This window comes from Epinephelus moara, chromosome 8 (genome assembly GCF_006386435.1).
Source record: "Epinephelus moara isolate mb chromosome 8, YSFRI_EMoa_1.0, whole genome shotgun sequence".
Taxonomy (NCBI): domain Eukaryota; kingdom Metazoa; phylum Chordata; class Actinopteri; order Perciformes; family Serranidae; genus Epinephelus; species Epinephelus moara.
In genome coordinates this window covers 38,822,452-38,843,682 of record NC_065513.1, presented here as the reverse complement: position 1 = coordinate 38,843,682, position 21,231 = coordinate 38,822,452, and the positions used below count along the sequence as shown (strand labels likewise).

Genomic DNA, 21,231 nt, shown 5'->3' with positions numbered 1-21,231 from the left:
TTCTGCTGCAGAAACACTCATCCATGCAAAAACAACGTCCGAAACCAACTGTAGTGTGTACTGAACTCTGCCGAGTTCCCCATTCCTCCACGACCTCCACTGGCTCCAGGTCAAACACAGGAAAAACTTCAAGATTCTACTCAAGACCTAAAAGACCCTCAACAACCTACTGCCCTCTTATCTCTCTGACCTCCTACACCAGCACACCTGCTCTCATTGTCTCCACTTTGCTGACACCAACCTCCTATAAATCCCCAGGACCAAGCGCTGAACATGGGTGGACGGGATGTCTGTGAAGATTCTCAGTCATCCAGGTCGTGGTAATCATAAGTGCTCTATCGTAGGAAACTGGACTTGCTTGAGTTTCTTTCAAGAAGCTATTCCTTGTGTCGCAGGAGTGTCTGAGAAACTCAGGAGGATCTTCAACAAACACTGCATCCCTGTGCACTTCAAACCCAGTAACAGAAGCTTGTCCACCCTAAGGACAAAACACCAAATCTATCTAAAGGAGAAGGGACACTCTTTCAAGGACAACAATGTTTTTGTCTTGGCCAGAGAAGACAGGTGGTTTGAAAGAGGCGTGAAAGAAGCCATCTACGTCAAACTGGAACAACCATAGTTGAACAGAGGAGATGGACTACGACACCAATTATCACCCACCTACAGTTCAGTCTTGGGATCCCTTCCCAGATGACTTAACACCCATTCACACCTTGACCCATCTAACGCTAATGACACAGATGATGCCCACGTGGGTCAACAACTCTCATGTGATCTCAATGACTCTGTAAGGGTTCACACCCACACAGGGTTTAAAGCCTGCAACTATGCACCAGTCCGTTCGAAATGAAGAAGCCTCTTGGATGAGAGGTGAAACAGGGTGTTTGTAGTTGCTGCCCCCTCTCTGTGGAACTCACTACCTAATCACATCAAAAATGCCAAAACCTTTATAACCTACCTCTTCAGGCTTGCCCCCCCAACACACACTCAATATGTTTTAATGTGCGTCCCTATCGACCAATCACCAATCACTGTTGTTTTCACGAGGACCTCCCTCTCCTCTTTGTTGTTGCAATATGACAATTTATTTTTAAAGGTTTATCTTTCTCAAATGTGAGTTAATTCCAGCATGCACATCCTCCCAGCTCATAACGCTGCAGGACCACAGTCAATACAACAGCCTCTATGAAGCTGCTGTGGCTCAGGAGAGAGGCTGTCTACCAATTAAAGGCTGGCGGTTTGATCCCTGGCTCCTGCAGTCTACATGTTAAAGTATCCTTGGGCAAAATACTGAGCCATAATTGCTCCCGATGGATGTGCCACTGGTGTGTAAGTGTGCATGAATGATTATCTGATGAGCAGGAGGCACCCTGTATGGTAGCCTCAACCACCAGTGTATGAATGTGTGTGTGTGTGTGTGTGTGTGTGTGTGTGAATGGGGTCAATGGTGCCTGTAGTGTTAAGCACTTTAAGTGTTTGCTAAGACTAGAGAAGCGCTTGTTTAATGCAGTCCATTTACCATAACCAGTTTTTTAAATTAGTGGTGCATTAGGGTTGTTTTCACACTTGGTCCTCTTTAACCCTCTGAGCGGAGACATTGCAGTGACTCAGCATTTTTTGCGCACAAGTGAACACTCCAAGAGAACTCAGACCTCTCTGGAGTGAACCGAACTCATACCACCTCGGGAGGTGGTATGAAATTCAGTCCACAGTACGGCTGTCTTCACCTGTGCACTGTGAACACAAAGCGCTCCAGGTTCACTTTGCTCTTTGCCGTTGTATTTAGCCCTCTAAATCACATGCTGTTGACCTGGCCTGAAAAAACAGACAAAACCTCGTCGGCCTGTAGCGCTTGCAAGGACACAGGATGAGGAGTAGTTTGGTCCACGGAAGATACTGCACATCTCCAGATGTTGAGTGTAAAATACATCAAACAGCAACAGTCTACAGTACAGACACTAAGGTTTTCCTACAATATTAAGTACATCTGAAAGCGATGTGCCACGTCAAAGTAAAAACAAAACTATATCAATATACATAGTGTGAACAGAAAGAGGACTGAGACCCCATCAGAGCTGAAGTTGACCAGAAAGAGAACCCAGTCCTCTTTCAAATGAACTGACAATGTGAACACACAAAAAAACAGAGTCCTTTTTCTGTTGGTGCACTTTAAGGGTGTTTTCACATTTAGTTCTTTTTAAATGAACTGATCTCTGTCTTCTTAAAGTGCACCAAAAGGTGGACCAACAGATAATGAACTCAGCTCAGTGTTTCTGTGCTGTAGACTGTTGCCATTTGATGTTTTCTACATTCCACATCTGGAGATGTGCAGTAAATTCTGTGGACCAAACTAACTCCTCGTCCTGTGTCCTTGCAAGCGTTACAGGCCAACGTGGTTTTGTCTAGTTTTTCAAGCGTCCCAGTGCAACAGCGTGTGATCTAGAGGGCTGAATACAATGGAGCAAAGAGCAAAGCGAACCTGGAGCACTTGTGTTTACAAAGCTCAGGTCAAGTGAACCACACCACAGACTTGAAGCGAACTGAACTCATACTGTACCACTTCCCGAGGTGGTCCGAGATCGGTTTGCTTCACATGGTCTGAGTTCTCTTGGTGTTCACATGTGCGCAAAAAATTCTGAGTCACCGCTCCGAGTCTGTTTAGAGGGCTGAAAAGGACCAAGTGTAAAAACACCCTTAGATGCATATGGATGAGATGATACAACCGAGTCTCAAGCTAGTTTAGCTCAACTTTTTCATCATTATGTGCTACCACTGACTCGCCAATTTGCTAACTAGCTCGTAAACTGACAATAGCAGTGAACGTTCCCCGGGTGTATGTTTGTTTGGTCGCTTATTCAGGCAGCACAGACGCAGAAGAACAGTGCTCATGTCTCAAAATTAGATAAAAATCAAATTTAGCAGGAGAGCTAACCTGGGCTGTTCACAGTCTGTGTCTTTCTCTAAAATACAGCGCGTTATTGATATGTTAATTTAATGTGATCTTTTATATAAATTTTGCAGATTAGGTTCATAGAAATCTTCTGTCGTGACTTCTTTCTGCTACATTCACTAAAAACACAAAGGATATGTTGTCATGCAGTAGGACATGATTTAATGGCAGATCATTATTAATCCATCAGTGAAATGAAAGCAGAAATTAACTGGGTGTGTGTAATGGAACATTCAATTCAACAGTGTAGACGACTCACCAGATATCAGTGTTGAAATACATCATTCATGAACAATGGATTATAACTGAATGCCTCATGAATAGATCATTTGCTCTAATTTTGCCGTTTGAAATAGACCTGCTTTGTAACATTACAATTTACAAGTATCCTCCAATTTGCTGCCAAACTGAATATGAATAATAATTATTGAAATGATTCATCAAAGAAGCACAAAACTCCTGAAGCCACAGGATTTCGCCTCCATTTTTTAATCAACTACTCCTCTCATGAGATTGCTTTTCAGAGAAACACTGTTCATGATAAGAACTGTATATTAACCTCTGTCAGATCTGATATTATCCGCAGTATGTTTGAAACAAAATGTCTGTAATTATTACCCGTCATAATATGGAGAGTTAACGCACACTGAAAGGTAATTTAGAAAATCTTTCTGATGTAATGGAATTAAAGGTGGTGTCCCTGGGGAAAAACAATATTCTGTAATGAAGGAAAAAACACTTAATAAAAAAGAAAATGTATTTATATGACATTAATCATTCATGACACTGACGCGTCAAAGAGACCACTCAACAGAAACAAGACAAAAACAAATAAATACTCCTATCAAAGCTCTTTTTGTTTGATATAACTGTATCATTTAATTACTTCTGTTGCATGACTGAAAGAAAAAAAACCTTTTGAAACCTTTGAAGTTTCCACTTCAAAATGATGTCACGATAAAACAGATTATTTTACACCACTGTGACAGATGATGCATAAAAAGTGCCATGGGATAGACTGACTGTTTAATTCAGATTTCACTGCTTTTTCTGTTTCTGTATTTTCAGTGATGGTTTTCTCAGGAATCCCTGTGGAGCTGGGGGATTTATTAAAGGGGAAACTGCATTTTTTCAAAAGACTTAATGGCCCTCTTTGTGACAATCTGGGTGTTCTGGGCATTGACTTCCATTTTACTGAATTAAACTGTCCTCATCCCTGCCGGGGTGACTGAAGGACAGTAGAGGCCTTTCACACATTTAACTTGTGACATTCTTGGTTTCATCAATCTGATAAAGTGCTTTTGTCTCAGTCAGACACACACTATGGTTCAAACATTTGGAAACACCTGTTATATCGACATTTTTCTTCTTTCCTTCAATAATGGCTTTAACTAAGATAAAAACTGTGTAATTCAGACACTACATTTATCATTTGAATGTGAGTTTTGGCCCTGAAAGAAGAAAGAATTGGAAAGAATTAAATTATTAAAATTTCCATTACGCTGATCCCCCACAGTGCTGCATGACAGGGGAGAATACTGCCTGGACTTGTTAATTTAATTTGATTTTTAGTCCAGAAAAACATCAGTGACTCTCTGACATTATTGAACTACAACTGTGCAAATGGGCTCTGAATATTTAGTTTGTCTGTTTTTCTGCCCTCAGCAGTCTACTCAGTGGTTAGATTGACACGGTCGGTCCATAGTGTGTTCAGTTGATAGTTCAACAGTGTGAACCCTGGACCCCGGGTCCTTGACAGGGGATCCTTTGGTCTTCAGAGTTTCTGCAGGGGGGCCACAGAATTACCTCTTGATAATTTTCTCAACGTTTTGATTTAGATTTTATTCTTTAGAAAGTGAAATGTGTCTAAAAATACACATTAACATGAATCCAACATATTATTAGTGAAGAAAAATTGTCATATTCATTAAACCTATTTAATGTATAGTACAACATTAATGATAGGCTACCTGTTATCCATGAAAAAGCTATTCGCTAAATCACTGTGCAGCTCTTTTTTCTCACCAAAAATTGGCCAATTAGCTGTTTGTTACCAGTATGTCAAGTGTACAGACATTCTTGTGAGCCAAAACGACCCATTCTGTAATTTTTTCAAAGACGAGACTTTGACACACCGTCCACCTCAGAAACCACTGGTGAAAATGCAGAAGGTGAGGCTAATGCAGCTAGCCATGCTACAACTGCTGTTGTCACAACAGCTACAGGCAGGGGTATACATATAGACAATGCAGGCTGTGTGACTGCACTCTCCATGGGGAGAGCAATTTTATACAATATATGTAGTAGGGCATCCATTCTCCATCTCTCCTTCGGCAAAGGGTTCCTTGGCTTGAAAAACGTTGAAGAGCCCCTGCCCTCGGGGACAATTCCAGCTTGTTATGGGCATCACTGTGTGCCTGACAATGACACAGGAACCTTGTTTCATTTACAACCCCCGTTCTAAAAATGTTAGACACTTTGTAAAACGTATTAAAAAAAAAAAAAAAGTAATACTTGTAGAAGCCTTTGTTTGCAATGCCTGCTTCAAGACACTTCCTGCATGAAGAAACCAATTTCACACAGTGTTCAGATGGGATTTTGGCTCATTCTTCAACACAGACAGTCTTTGAATCTTGAAGATTTTGGGGCGCCCACTTGTGAATCTTGAGAAAAAAATTCGCCTTTGAAACTTTAACAATTAATGTCTTCAATTCCCAAACACTAACTGTGTGTGGTTAAAAGAAAAGGTGATGTAACATGGTAATAAACATGCCACAGACCCAGCTTTTTTGGAGCATGTTACAGACATCAATCTAAGAAGGAGTGTATATTTACAAAAAAAGGAAAAAAGACAATAACATTTATCAGTTTTTTCATTACATACATTGTCTTTGTTCTGTATTCAATTCAATATAGGTCAAAAAGCACTTGCAAATCTTTTTTTTATTTACGTTTTACACAGCGTCACAACTTAATTTGGAATCAGGGTTGTAAATCTGCACACGTTTTGATGCTAAGCTTTCAGTTTCTTTCACCAATGACTGGTGATTTCCTCCATTCTTATCGAACTGTTGCTCAGAAGGACCTTTCTCTCTTTTAATTGTCAGCCAAATTCAAAATAACATCTATTTGTAAAGAGGACTTTGTACACCTTAAAAGCATAAAGAGCTTTCACAAATATAACGTAAGCCTCTCAGCTGTCTGACTGGACCCATCAAGTGTTTCATGGCAGGAGATTTCAAGCTTTTAACAGCAGTGTTTGTGTCCATTATGTAAATGTAATGTTGTGGCTTTATTCAGACTTGGCAGGACCGTTGCAGAAAGAGCCTCTTCATGGAAACAGTTATAAGTTAAAAAGTAAAAATATCAAAGAAGATGAATGTTTTTTGTTTTCTCACATGCGTTTTCTCTCTCTTCACCTCACTGAGACTTCTGTGGTCATTGTCAAAAGTGACTTACTGCTCAACTATGTGAATCACGTTTAATTTTTCATCCTCTCTGACTCTACCTTGGCCCTTGAGACAGTGAAACAACAGCTCCTAAAGGGACAGGTCACTCCAAAGTCAAAAATACACATTTTGTTCTCTTACCTGTAGGGCATTCAAAATGCATGCTTGCAATTACTTTCTAATGCAGCATGAGCAGTATGAGATTGGAGCCCTGACTGGCTGTAAACTCGAGTAAATAGTCAGCACCAGAATGTTTCGCTAACCTGCACAACATCAGCCGTTGGCGTGAGTTACGAGCTATAACTCGGCGGTAAATAAGCAGTCGTGTGTGTCTGACTGTGGGCGGTGGAGCCTTTGAATGGATTTGTGGAGTTCGAAATGAAATGCATGATTCTAAATGTTTGGAAATGATTTGTAATGACAAATTATCTACTTGTTTCACTAGTTAAAAGTAGAAAAAAATTGGCTTGATGAAATATTTATACAATTGCTCATCTTGAGTCTAATTTATAATATCTGTATTTGCTTGACTGATTAGTTTAAAGAGAAAAAAATCATCTTGACAAAAAGTTATGACTAAAAGTTGACTTAAATGTCATGAATTTTCATTGACTAAAACTTTTTTTTGAGTTGACCACAACCAGACTAAAACTATGAAAGATAAAACTGACTTAAATGTGTCTAAAACTAACACACGTTTTCGTGTCAATACAGAGACTAAATCTAAAATAGCTGCCAAGTGAACGCTATTTCCAAACCACTTATGAGCCTGATACTACGGTTGTTGTTACTGTTAAAAAAAGCTGTTCAAAAGGCTATAATTACAATGCATAATTACTATCTACAGATAGTTCTAGAAAATTAGTGAGACTAACAGACTGAAGTGAACTGCTGACCTTCTTATTTTATACAGTGCTCAGTGTCAAGCAGATAAGCCTTTAGATTAATTATAATGTAACAAGAAGGAGTAGGTTTCATTACCAGAACCACGACAGGGTCATGCAGAGGTCCGTCAGTGTGCAGCGTCTCCACGTCCTCCTCGATAATGTAGTGCCACTCCACGCCCAAGTCAATGAAGCTTCTGGACTGGACCTCCTCTCCTTTCCCGTTGAGAATGTAATGTCCTGTCGCCTGGTTCTTGATCGCTGTAATCAGTCATTTGGTTATGAGTCACTGACAGACAAATGGCTTTGCTCTGTGAATTACAAACTTTCTGAATTATTCACTGAGATAAAAAAAAATTAAATTGTGTCTAGAAAGGTTGATTCGTGGGATCTGTCTAACCCCTGGCACATTATGATGGGTAATGACATTATGTCTGACTAATGCTGTAACCTGATGCATTTTAAAGCAAAAGAGTGCCAATTAGAAGATGCTTAAATGACCCACATCTGTGCTGCACATCATTCCTTCTGGTGCTCAAGTCTTACACTTACACCTGCAGTATCTTACAGAACCAGCTTTTTTTTTTTTTTTTTTTTTTTAATGTCCTGCAGATTTTTATGAAAATAAAATTGCTGATATAAAAATTGGATCATGCAATACTTAAATATATTAAGATTTGTTTTTATAGTTAAGGTTGTTGATCATATATCCTCCTGAGACCCTGTGTCCTCATATGAGGACATCACATTTTGGGTTAACTTGGCCTTATACTTAATCTGACTTCACTCACTTCACCTCGTTCGTGGACACTTTATGTGCCATCTGGTGGTAGTAAGAGCACAATACATTAATCCACGTTTAAACAAGATGGCAGCCATCTTTGCCAAGTCAGTCTGCCGCCGATCTCTGACACAAAAGTGGTCAAGGTACACACTAAATACGTTTTCAAAAAAAATATAACATGCTAACGTTAGCACAAGCCTATGGCATTTTACATTGTATAAATTAGCTTAGCGACGAGCGGAGAGTTCCTCTACTCGTATGAATCCAGGATAAATCAACCACAAAATGTTTTTTTGTGGCGGCTTTATTGTCTTCACAATTTATTGTTTCTTATCTGTGAAATCAAAATAAATAAAAGCTTTGTTTCCACTGAGGGAAATGGTTTCAGCTCACAAAAATAGACAGGAGGTCTGCGTCCCCACGACGTGTAGTTACATTTCTGGGGAAGTGCAGGTCAGGCTATGCCGTAGGTTCTGCGTTGACTTGACGAATAAGTATAAATCCCGCTTTAGGAGCAATTGGAATTTTAATTACTAAGTACAAAAGTGGCAACATTTCCCTTCATCGGCTTTCTGACACTATTCTTACACTGTACTTAATTTGAACTGTAGCATTTAGATGCATCATTATTTTCCAACATCTGCCCACAAATGAACTTAATTGTTGCTGCTATCAAAAAAACTTTACTTTAGCACTTAGTGTCAGCAGTTGGAAAAGTTTAGTACAAAGTTATAGAACTGTAATGAAGCAGGAGATTAATGGGAACTGTGGTTATGCATTTGCAAATGAAAAACAAAAAGGATCATTAACTGTTTCTCATTTTACATCTGCATCTAGTGTTGAACTGTATCTCATATCATCAGTGAGCACAGTTAAGTGTTAGCTTAGAGCACCAGAATAAAAGGATTTTAAAAGGTGAGTCCCTGAAGTGCAGCAAACTTGCTCTTTTCCATTAAAACCCGAGCTCTAATTCAAGTCTTTAAAATCACACTTGTGTCTGTGTGAAGTCACGATGAATACATTCCCTATACTCAGCTCGTCCACAGTACATATATGAAGTATTGGAACTGACAGAGATGCAGGACTTACAGCAGGAAACTACAGAGCCACTAGTCCTTGAAAAGTAAGAAGGTCAGAAAAATCTTCAAAGTGATCCATCAGCTCATGTCATCATCTCATAGATAATGACAGTGACAGGAAGGATGGATGATGTCTACAACACTACAGCAGAGAAAAAGGTCTGATGCTAAAACTGACGGCGTAAGATTCATCAGGAGCCAGATGTACACTCTGTACAATCTATATAAAACCCATTCATTGTGTATTTTTACACTCCTGCTTCTGCAGTGGAGAGTTTCTTTCTTTTCTTCCGCAGCTGCACAATTTGGTCAAAATAAAGGTTGACCAGGTCTCACAGACGGTTCTCAGTGATTGATGCTCTGTGATGATAGAAGCAATTTCATCTGGCACAGCCCAGCTCTCTCCTGAAGCACACAGACAATATTTCTTCCACAGCAGCTGCTAACATTCACGCTGACCGCTCACTAGGACTTTCATCTCTATGAAAAAGCATGAGAATGCTCCATCACAGACAATTACAGCTCCAGAAAGGGTGTGTAGTATTTTGAATTATTTGGACTTTTAAAGGTCCAATATTATACTCATATTCAGGTTTATACTTGTATTTTGGGTTTCTATTTTGGGAGTGTGGCTTCTTGTCTTAATCTTAAAAAAACCCCACATTATTTTCCTGATAGTGTCTGTCTGAATGTATCTGTAATCACCCTCTGTCTATAACGCTCCATTTTGCTATCTTTATACTGTTTCACTGGAATTACATTGTTAGGCTTAGGTCCATGTTCACGTCCTGTCCGCTAATGTCACAAAAAATACAATACAATGCTTTTGTTTCAAACAGTCTAAATCCTCCTGAGACCCTGTGTCCTCATATGAGGGCATCACATTTTGGGTTTGCTGGTTCTTCTTCTTTATTCTACCCAACTCAGACCTGTTGTCCTCGTTGGTGGACACTTTTTTGTGCCATCTAGTGGCAGTAAGAGCACATTACACTGATCTAATGGATAAACAAGGTGGCAGCCATCTCTGCCAAGTCAGTCTGCTGCCGATCCCAACACAAAAGGTGACAAGGTCCAAAATGTGATCACATCTAATGGTTGAAACTTGTTTATTTATAATGAAGTAATGGTTGTAGTTTTCTATGCCATTGATATGCAATTTGACCAATTTTAGAAATAGTAGCAGGCTAAGAGAAGAAAGTAATCGTTTTAATACAACTTGTCATTAGCTTGTTTGAGGATGTTCGGACTTTAAAATGATCTTTCTATAGCATCTACACGTGCTTTGTAACTAAAAAGAAATTGAAATCTGACTTTTCACAGTATGGGACCTTTAAGGAATGCTTAGTAATCACTAACACAGACAGAGGAAGTATTCAGATCCTTTACCAGCCCGGTCTCACTCCAAAGTTGTCAAAAACAGGCGCTTGGTCAGTGACTTCCAGCACCAGACACAGACAAATAAAGCCGTCCTTTCACGTCGGCATGATACATGCAGTCTGTCGCAGTTATTATTTAAAGGCGCCCGGCGGTGTCGGGGGAAATGTGGCGGGACTATGCAGGGTGGGAGGGGAGGTGGATGGGTCCAACACCCAGCAACCTTTACCCGGGAGCCCAGTGTTTGTGTCCTGTAAGACAGTAAACCCAAGCCCTGAGCTAGTTTTAGGTACTTTATATACAGTAAGATAATTTAATCCTTGTCCCAATGTGGGGTCTGGCCCCTCAAAAAGATCACCAGATAGAGTTGGTGATGTTATCATACTAGTAGACAGAGGAGGGAAGTCAAAGCAATGAGAGAGGGACTAACACATCGTTGTTTTTTGTCTTGTCGTAAGAGTTTTTGAAAATACGAAAAATACAGAATAACACCAACCTTAAAGCCGACCTCACAGACCTGTGTTCCCTCTCAGGCATGCTGTAGCTGATGTAGCATGAATCTTTACTGATGAGACGACTATTGTTCCCTTATTGAGTGCTCTGCACGTTCAAGATAATGTACATCGACCTCGCGCCATGACTCAGCTGTTAGAACAAGCTGATGAAGCTGTTTCTGAAAGTATTTTTTCAAAGTAATCTAGGACAGATTTAAAAGCCTTCATTGACAGTAGGATTTAATTAATTAATTAATTAATTAATTAAAGGGTGAGGTTATTTCTGCCATCACACATGAAGTTTACACTGGAAACAAAAGTTACTGAAATCTAAAACAGCTGTCAACAATAGTCTTTTAAGTGTAACAACAGCTGTGCAGTTTTTAAAATAAGGCAACAGATGTGATGAATATTTATTCCAAATTTGTTAAATGGCTCATATACACTTTCTTTAACAATTTAGGGTTATAAACCTGAAGAATTAAAGGACAAACATTCCTGGTGTTAGACCCATTTGCAGCTTGAAATAACTTGAATAAATCCCTCACCCTGTGGACCCACCACCTGCAGGGACTGGCATTGGGGCCGGGCGCATTGTGTGCCGGGTGGCAGGCAGTGGCAGGCACCTGGGCATGCTGACCCCTGGTGTCGCAGACTGGCTTGGGGGATGTGGGAAGTCACTTTTTTGGAGCTGGTGTGGGAGGTGGAGTGGTACCAACTAGATATAGTTGGGCTCACCTCTACGTGCGGCGCCAGGGGCTGGAGTTGCTCAGGATGAGAGGCGCTGGGTGGGTGTGGGGATACTCACAAGCCCGGCTGAGCGCCACTGTGTTGGAGTTCTTCCCGGGGAACGAGAGGGTCGCCTCGATGCGACTATGAGTCACTGAGAGGCGGATTCTGACTGTTGTTTGTGCATATGAACCCAACGGCAGTTTGGAGTACCCGGTCTTCTTGGAGTCTCTGGGGGAAGTCCTGGAAAGGGTACCGGCCGGGGACGCCAAAGTTCTCTCAAGGGACTTCCCTTTGTCTTTCTGTTCTAATCATCTTCTCCCTCATATATGCCATATATGCCAGTACTGCCCTAGAATTACTTGCTCGACAGCTTGTGATTGAGTCTGATTGGAGATCAAGCTGGAAAAGTTCTTCTGCCCGTCAACGTTTATCAAGAGCCCCATAGACAGGGGAGGAGAAGGACGAAAATTAGAGGCAATCATCAATAATTCTGAGCTTCTGACATAATCTTCACCCTAATCAGCGGGGGTCAAGACCTTATAATAAGGCTATGAAACGCATCCTGCTGGACCTAAATTTGATTTATGCATGAATGGAAGGTGAATGGATGGTGACTGTCACTATATACCTTGGCTGTGGATTAATGAATGTGGTGAACACACCAGCTCCTCCATCAGTTTTTTATATCAGATAATAATCCCAGAGCAGGAAATAAAAAGACGCTATCGATGGCTTCGGGCAGACACACTTCCTTATTATCACTCCCATGCATGAAAAATATAAAGTCACTCAGAGTGGAGGGACTATTTTTACTGACATAAGGGATGCATTCGCTTGCCCTGAAGTCCCGAGGCACATTTGTGATATGCCAGTTTTGGGTATATTAATAAAACTGGCTTGGCTTGAGTTTAATACTCAGAGAGGGGAAAAAGGTCCTATTTCACAGAATGACGTTCATATGTGACAAGCTCTTGTTTTTAAAAAAAAAAGAAAAACACAATTGTTGGTTTGTTAAATCTTTTCCATGATCAGCAATTGTCCAATCAAGGCTTAGCAACTGTAATCAGGCACAGCAGCGCTATCAAGATTTGAATGTCTCCACATGCTTAAGCTGTATGTGGTGATTTGTAGCTCAAGGGCCCCTGTTAAAGGATCTATAGCACATGGTGCAAGTGCATTTACAGCTCGTCAGACCCCACTTTTGCCAGTTAAATGGCACATTATCAGGGAGCACAGTAAGGTACAAGGGGCAAACAGGTTTATTTAGTCCCCTATTTAATCACAGGTTTGTCTGACATGAATTCAACCACTCAAAATGTCATCCCCCATTACCTTTAAAAGCCAGGCGCACCTGCAGCTTGCACACTGCTATTTACAGGTCAGATTTGGCAAATTGGAGGAACGAGCGGTCTCCTGCTGAGGGCAATGCAGTAAAAGCAGTAATGCTTCTGTAGCAAATATTGTGGGACATTTTAGCAGCAAGACTAAAAACTGTAAACTTGACAGAGGAAAGAGAACGAAACATTTAGCCTCTGAAACAATCAAGTGACACTGCTCCTTGTGCCTAATGCACACACCTGTCTTAATGGGGAGTTGGACAGCAGCTCTGCTCTGCTCTCTGCCAGGTTCACATTTTAGAGACTGTAATTTATATTTTCCTCATAAATGATGTATCATTTCACCCACCCCATCCCATCCATGCCTCCATATGTGCCTAATAAGCATAAGTATAAGCATGTTGTGATCCCACCTATGTCGGCGCATCGTACTATCTGAACAATGTGCCCTTTAAATGACATAAAAATACTGCGCCATGCTAATTTTAAACTAGCAACTAGCAATAACAACTTGCAATTGTGCTGTGCACTGCTTTGAACCGGGTGTAAATTTGGGCCCCGAGAGTTTGGACGCAAGATAATGGTACTAGTGGTGAAATGTAACTAAGTACATTTACTATATAGAAGTTAAGGTGCCTCAAATTGTACCTAGGTACAAATAAGTATTTTACTACTTCAAATCTTGTTTTGTTATAAATTAAACGACCCAACAGTTTATACGAATACAGCTGGAACAAAAACTCAATTTATCAATTTGTTGACTGACAAAAAACTATCAGTAACTATATTTATAATTGCTGTTTTTCCTGCAAAAACATTTCATAGTTCCAGCTTCTCAAATGTGAAGATTTGCTGCTTTTTCTTTTAAAGTGTCACTTTGGGCATTTCTACCCATTTTCAGATCTTTTGCAAACCTTTTCACAAACCAAACCTAATCAATTAATGAAAAAAATAATGATAATAATGAAAATTATTATCAGTTAATAATTCAAAATGAGCTCCATCTCAACCAACTACAGCAGTAAAATCCTGCTTTATATTAATGCATAAGAAACAATTATCAATCAATAAAATATAATATCAATATTATCAATTAAAATAATTTCAATTTATCCGTCATGGGGATGATTTTTCTACCTGATTAGTACTTTGACTTTAAATACTTAAATTACATATTCCTGATTACGCTTACATATTTTCACTTAAGTACGATTTTTAATACAGGACTTTTACTTCTAAGTACTTTTGCTGTGTGTTTTTAATACTTGTATTTAAGTAAATGATCTAAATATTTCCTCCACTTTTGGCTATCATATCAGAGTTTAGAATAAAAGCAGATCTTTTTTTGCTCTTTATCTGATTTGCTGTACTTTAGACAAACTTCTTACTCAATTTAGCACTGGGAATCCTTTACAAAATGTTTAAAGGCTCATTAAGTGCAGCCTTGACTTTAGAAAAAGCAACACAGAAACAAAAGTGCATCATTTTGTAGATCTGTAGACTTCAGATCATGTATTAGTAAGTTTACTGTAAAGTTAAAATGTACTTTTAAATGTTATCTACCCTGCTGTATACAAGGGTACAGTTACAGTTAGCGCCACATTTACCAGTTGCAGCATTTAAGTAATGAACACATGAAAGCATCAATAATTATAATCCAATAACATAATAAATATGATTCTGAAATGGGCACAACCAGTGCTGTTACTTTTGGTATTTTATGGATATTTTAATGCTATTACTTTAGTTCTTTTATTTCAGTCAGATTTTGAAAGCAGGACCCTTATTTGTAACAAAGTATTTTTACACTGTACTGCTGATTCTAAAACTGAAGAAAACACACCGCCTCTGGCTGAGGATGTTGATGCTGACCTGTTTCACCTCATGGATGCTGAATAAAACATACTTTCCTCGGGCCACTCGCAGAACAAGAAACAAAAAGATAAGCCACCTCTTTCATGCCGTCAATCATCTGTCTGACAAAGTCTTTACAGAGATCTGACAGCTGTTTGTTTAAAGAGAATAAATATTTTTCTGATGCACTTTTCTGAACAGTCATGTCTGTACTTTGAGTTGTACGCTGGTGCGCTAACTTACTGTGATATTGGTGCAAATTAACTTTGTAGGTATTATAAGTTCCATTTGTTCATTTCTATCTGCATTAAATCAGTATTTTTTAAACTAAATTGGTTAAAATGACAACTAACACCCAACTGTGGAGACAAAGTTAGAGACTAGCAGATGACTGACGAAAGGGAGTCAGCTGATAGATCACATGATTCCTTTCTATGCAACCAATTGTTGAATTTCATTCAGGGCGCCCTATTCAAACTGCTCTGGCCTGCCTACTGTTGCTGCCTCCTCTACAAGCTGCTTTGCAACCTGCCTCCACCCCAGCTCCTCCTTTTCATGCTGTGCCTGACATATCAATGTCATTTCTGTTCTGTTCCTGGGGGTCTTTGCTGCTGCTCTCCTGGCCTTAGGCTTTCCATGTAGGCACATGGAAGAGCAGAGAGGTGTGCTCTCCCTGCCTTAGGCTTTCTGTGTAGGCGCATGGAAGAGCAGAGAGGTGTGCTCTCCCTGCCTTAGGCTTTCCATGTAGGCGCATGGAAGAGCAGAGAGGTGTGCTCTCCCGGCCTTAGGCTTTCTGTGTAGGCCTAGGAAAGGCACAGAGGCCCCAGAACAGAGTCATACCACCTAATATAATTCTGCAAATGGAAATAAAGTTTTCTTTGACTAAAGTGGCCCAGACTGAAATATAAATTTGGAAATGTATTCATTGCTCAACTCAAAAGTTGTCACAACTTTATATACTGTATATGAAAAGATGAAGAACTCAGCAGGTCGATTTACAGGCTTTACTGCATTTTTTCTTTGCTGTAGAGAGTTTTACCAATTTTTTGCAAATACAGTTGTTATTTGTGTTCTTCACTGTTTATCTTCTTTTACACTACAAGTTGACAAGCTAACAAGGCTACAGAAAAGTAGCCTTTTAAGGCTTACATTTGTCTGTTGGTCACATGAATGTCACCTCTCCAAAGGACCTTGTGGTTCTATAATAACACCACACTTCTTCCACTTTTACTCCGAAAGGACAACAGTCATAACTCCTGTAGCCACTAGAGGTTTCGGTCATGTGAACATTTACACAACATATTAACATATGTCAGTGCTGGGCTGTTGTTTTTCTCTACTGTTCATACAATTCATGATTCTTTTCCTCTGACTCTGTGTTCAAAATATTCTACACACAACCCTGCAGTAGTTACACTTAAATATGATTATGAAGGTATTTCATTATCATATTTTAGTTACACTTAAATATGATTATGAAGGTATTTCATTCTGACTCATGCCGTGTTTCTATTATTGTGGTCATGAAAAATGCTGCCTCTCTCTGAATGGGCTCGACTATGACTCTGAATTCACCTCAACGTATTCAAGAAAAATGCAGTCCTGAAAAAACTGCAGTCCCATTTTTGCAGCATAGAGAGATCCCAATAATCTAGACATCTTTCTTAGATGGATTGATAAATAATAAATGAGCAATATGAAGACTAATTTTCTCTGCCAAAGAGGTGACGAGGAATAAATTATGCAAAGTCTATTATTTATGGTTTGACAGCACATGTTCCCATCAGCCTTCCAGGAAAGCATGAGGAGGATTTTTCCTCTGATTTTTATACATGTGTTAAGAAGTCACACTTACCAAGAATTTGAGGGGAGGCCTCGTGTTCTTGGATGATGACATGTCTAGCTCCAGGAGGAATGAGAAACATCTTAAGGTAACCTTTGCCAAGTTTGCAGCAGCAGCAGCAGAAGCAGAAGACGGAGGGTTAGGAAAGATAAAGACAGAGAGAGGTAGGTTAAGCAGAGACAGAAATAATAAGTTTGTTTGCAGTGGTGGACATCACGCTTGTTTCAGAAGTTTGGTTCTCTTTGCTCTACAGAGATGTTTGAAGAGGTTAAAGAAAATATCTACATGTCAGCTCTCCTCCTCGCTGTGGAAGCCTGCGGAGAAAACTTTCATTGAAACAGCCGTACACTCACATCCGTTGTGTCAAAGGACTCTCAGAGATATCAATAATATCCTGCTATTACACATCTCTCTCAAATGAACTGCAACTTCCCCTCCTTTATTCTCACACTGATTACATGCAGACAGGATGTGAATGCCTTCAGCCATGTTTCAATGAGGCATCAGGAACAGGTTTTTCAGACTACAGAGCAGCAAAGTGACCTTCTGTCAGGGATGTCCACCACTCACAAACCTACCATGACTCACCCAGTACATTTCTAGAGTCTTCCGTTTCATTTAAAAACACATTTCGCGCTCCTTTGGGCAAAGAGAAGGCTCCTCTGGTCTTCCCTTCAAAGAGAAATGAATCAGTTAGTTCGTCTTACAGCGTTTCCTCTCCTCACTGTTTCTCCGTCTCATTTTTCTCTGCAACAACATCACCTACAGTGGAGGCATGTTTAATTAGCATAGCAGGGACCAGAGGAATTCACATCGGATAAAGAAGGCAAACTATTTTTGCCGGCGGGGTGGCACTTGCCAATCACTAGGACTGAGCTGCAGCGCTGTAATTACTCGCCCCTACATTTGACAGGCAGGCCCAAATACTCGGGTGCCTCCTGAGGCAGACGCAGCGCCGTAGCTGAGATGATTATAAATGCACTCGCACGCTGTCTCAGGGGTTCTCACGAGGTTACAACAGGTGGCTGCTCACTCTGCAGTACATTAAAGATGATAGACTGCAATCTAACTTTTGGAAAATTGCAAAAAATGCCCCTCTCACTTCTGAGATAAGATTTTGTGATGGCAGCCAATTTTGGCAACCACAAGCCGCTCGATAGAGATTACAGTTTGATCACAGAGTCTAAGTGCTAGACGTCTAAAAAGTCCCTTTGGGTGTGGATGCTCGGGTTAAACTGAGCATCAGTTGAGGTTCAATCAATCAGACTGGAAATAGCCAACAACATCCCAGACATTTTTGTCTGCATGAACATTTTAAAGTTAGTCTGTTAGGCTGTTAAAGCATTTTATAATAAAAGACCAAAAAACTTCAAGAGAGTTTAAGAGACTTGACTGGATAGTGAGCCCGTCACAGTTACGACAGTCAAGTCAGACCTACATAGACACTGAATTAGTAACAAGGAGCAGAAGAAACAGCAGCTTACGTCACTCATGTCTCTAGGTCTCTACAGCATTAGGCATCCATCTGCACTACAAGCTGCACATACAACGCTAGGAAAGAAGTTGTGAGGGATTCAGTGACACTGGATACTTGCATATTGTGTTTTCCAACAAAGGGGTTTCTTTTTGGGCTCTCTTGCTTAACTGTTTTCCTGTTAAAAAACGTCAGTGGTTAAAAGAGAAAGAAAGAAATGATCACAGTTTCAATAATCCTGAAACGGTTTGATGAAGCTGTCACGTCCAGGCTCGCAGAAAGTCAATTTTCATTTTTCTCTGAAGCTCTATATTGACTTTGTGACATCTGGTTGCTTAATAATTGAACTTAATGACAAGTTATTGGTGACAGATGAGGCTCATGAAACCGTTAAAGTAAATGCATTGGTCATTTTGTTTATTCTTCATGCTGGTGGTTAAAGTGAAGACACATTTTTTAGAGAAGGAAATTAACCACTTACTCACTCATTCAGCTTAACACTGCACAGTGGGATGTGTATTGACGAGCGAAACATGTGTGTGTTAGTGTGTGTGTGTGTGTGTGTGTGGGTGGGGGGGCTGTGTGGCTGCAGAGTGGAGATAACCTGCTTCACTTGAAAAGGTTCAAATGAACTGGAGACACACTTTGTTTCTGAACTTACAAATTAGATTCAAAAAAGACTAACTACATTAACAAACGATAAAAAGAGGGACTTAATTATTTCTCTTCTAATTAATAAGGGTCTCTTAATCCAAATGAACCCTGACTGCTCGGAGTGGCAGCTGTGACAGCTGTCAGATACTCAGCTCAGCTCTGTGTCACTCTCATCTCTCCCTGCAGACTCCTTTATAAGCTGTGAATGACAATTCTGAGCAAGTACAGTAGAAATGTCATGGATCTGCAGGAGGTGGACAGGATTTCATTCAAGCCTCTATGATCTCAGTGGGGCTTTTCATCAATACGTCTTTTCTGGAATTATCAAAAATACTATAACATCTGTGGCCACTTAACGATTGCACCTATGTTTGTACACACTTACCGTCATCCTTTTCTTGTTTTCCATTGCAGTTTGGTTGGAAGGATTTCTGCACACTTAGATCAATGCAGTGTGTCAATGCTTAGATGCAAGTGTGCGGAAATCTTTTCAAGTGTTTGGACTCACTGATGTTTAGATTAAGATTAAGCCAGGTTGAGTGGTGGTTGACAGCTGGGTTGACAGGAATGTAATTTTAAGACCAGACTAGGTCTCAATCAGTGCAAAATCAATTTATCGTCTCATATTTTAACTTCCATTTAAACATTGCAGACTACCATGTTGTTAACTTGTGTCGTTCTGTATTTAACAACACAGCAAAAATTAATAAAATAAAATACAATAAATAAAATAAAATACAATAAAAAATAAATAAATTAATTTAACTAAATTAAATTAAATAATAGTGCCAGATGTCTTGAGTCAGATCATTTTGAAATCACTAATAAACACTGCATTTGTAAATCATTTGATAGAGACCATCAACATAATTTAATAAGCTGTGTTCCAATTCCAAACTATGAATGTACTGCAAACACATTAGTATGCATTTTACACTAACTGTAACAGTATACACTGTTTTTGCACTGTACATGTTCCAATGTTCAGAAAGAAGAGGTCAATCAAACTGTGACCTTGGAAATGTTTTTTTTTTTTTTTAATTCAAACTGACTTTTTCAGCCAAGCTAGCAGTCGATCACTGTTCCACTTTGGTCCAAGTTGAAATATCTTAACAACTATGTGTTGGATTGCCAGGGACTTTTGCACAGACATGTTTCCAGAAGGATGAATCCTCATGATGTTGGTGATCCACCTGACTTTTCCTCTAGCACCATCTTGAGGTTGACATTTGTGGTTTTGAGTGAAATGTCTTTACTAGAGTCCTGCATAAGTCTAGCTTTACAACCCCGCACCTGCAAAGCTCATTACTGGTAGACACCTGATGCAGGACTCTGGTCTCAACAACTATTGGAGGCACTGCTGGGAAATTTAGCACAATACGCATGAGCTCCTCAGGATGAATTGTGATAACTCTGCTGACTCCTTCACTTTTCATCCAGCGCTAACATCACGTCAACATCTGAGTTTTTCCAATACTTTGGCTCATGACTAATCCTACAAAACTAACAACATTCTCCTCAGCTTCAGCTGTATGTTCCCAGCCAACATTTGGATGTAGGGCCCATGTGGGTAGTAAATGAGCTGAAAAATGGGCCCCCAATGGGATTGTCCACAGGTTCCATACTGACCCCATGCCATTTACCAACATAGATGGGTTTACCCAAGAAAAGATGCCCATTTTGGACCCATACTCTCTTGGTACCCAGGTAGCACTAGCATAACCCAAGTGGGGCCAACTTGGGTAAACCAACCCATGTGGGCAAGGGGCATGGGGCCAAATATGGAACCCACTGATAATCCCATTGGGGCCCATTTACTACCCACATACAAATGTTGGCTAGGTTGTGTTCATTGCTACTTAGCAAACATTAGCATGCTAACTAGCAAAGCTATGATTGTGAACACAACAAAAACTGTACCTGCTAAACATCAGCATTTTAGCATTGTCATTACAAACAGCATGCTGATGTTAGCATTCAGCTCACGTGTGCCCAAGTACAGCCTCACAGAGCTGCTGGCAAGACTGCAGACTATTAGTCCTGTTTGAATATACTCATTGTTTACCATTCGATATAATCAAAATACTCAGAGAAGACCACCTGATGTCACATGACAATACTGCAATGATAACAACTCCATCCACTAACCATAAGATATGACTGAGAGCTAAATAATCAAACATTTTCTTTTTGGATGCTTTGTCAAATTATTGTTTCCAAGGTCAAGAATGAATCAAACCCCGCTGAAGTTAGAACACAGTGTGGGATTGGAACACAACTGTAGTTTAAGAGCCCCTTCAAGGAGATGACAGCACTGTGACAA

General features: G+C 40.0%; 1 protein-coding gene across 1 annotated transcript in view; it reads right to left on the bottom strand.

The window, feature by feature from the left end:
* adamts3 (ADAM metallopeptidase with thrombospondin type 1 motif, 3) overlaps window positions 1-21,231 on the bottom strand; it is a 219,384-nt gene that overhangs the window by 33,870 nt on the left and 164,283 nt on the right. Inside the window, exons 16-17 of the mRNA XM_050050278.1 lie at window positions 16,793-16,873; window positions 7,381-7,544 (exon numbers count right to left, since the gene is read on the bottom strand). Of these exons, the coding sequence (XP_049906235.1) occupies window positions 7,381-7,544; window positions 16,793-16,873 (245 nt within the window). The remainder of the gene's footprint in view (window positions 1-7,380; window positions 7,545-16,792; window positions 16,874-21,231) is intronic.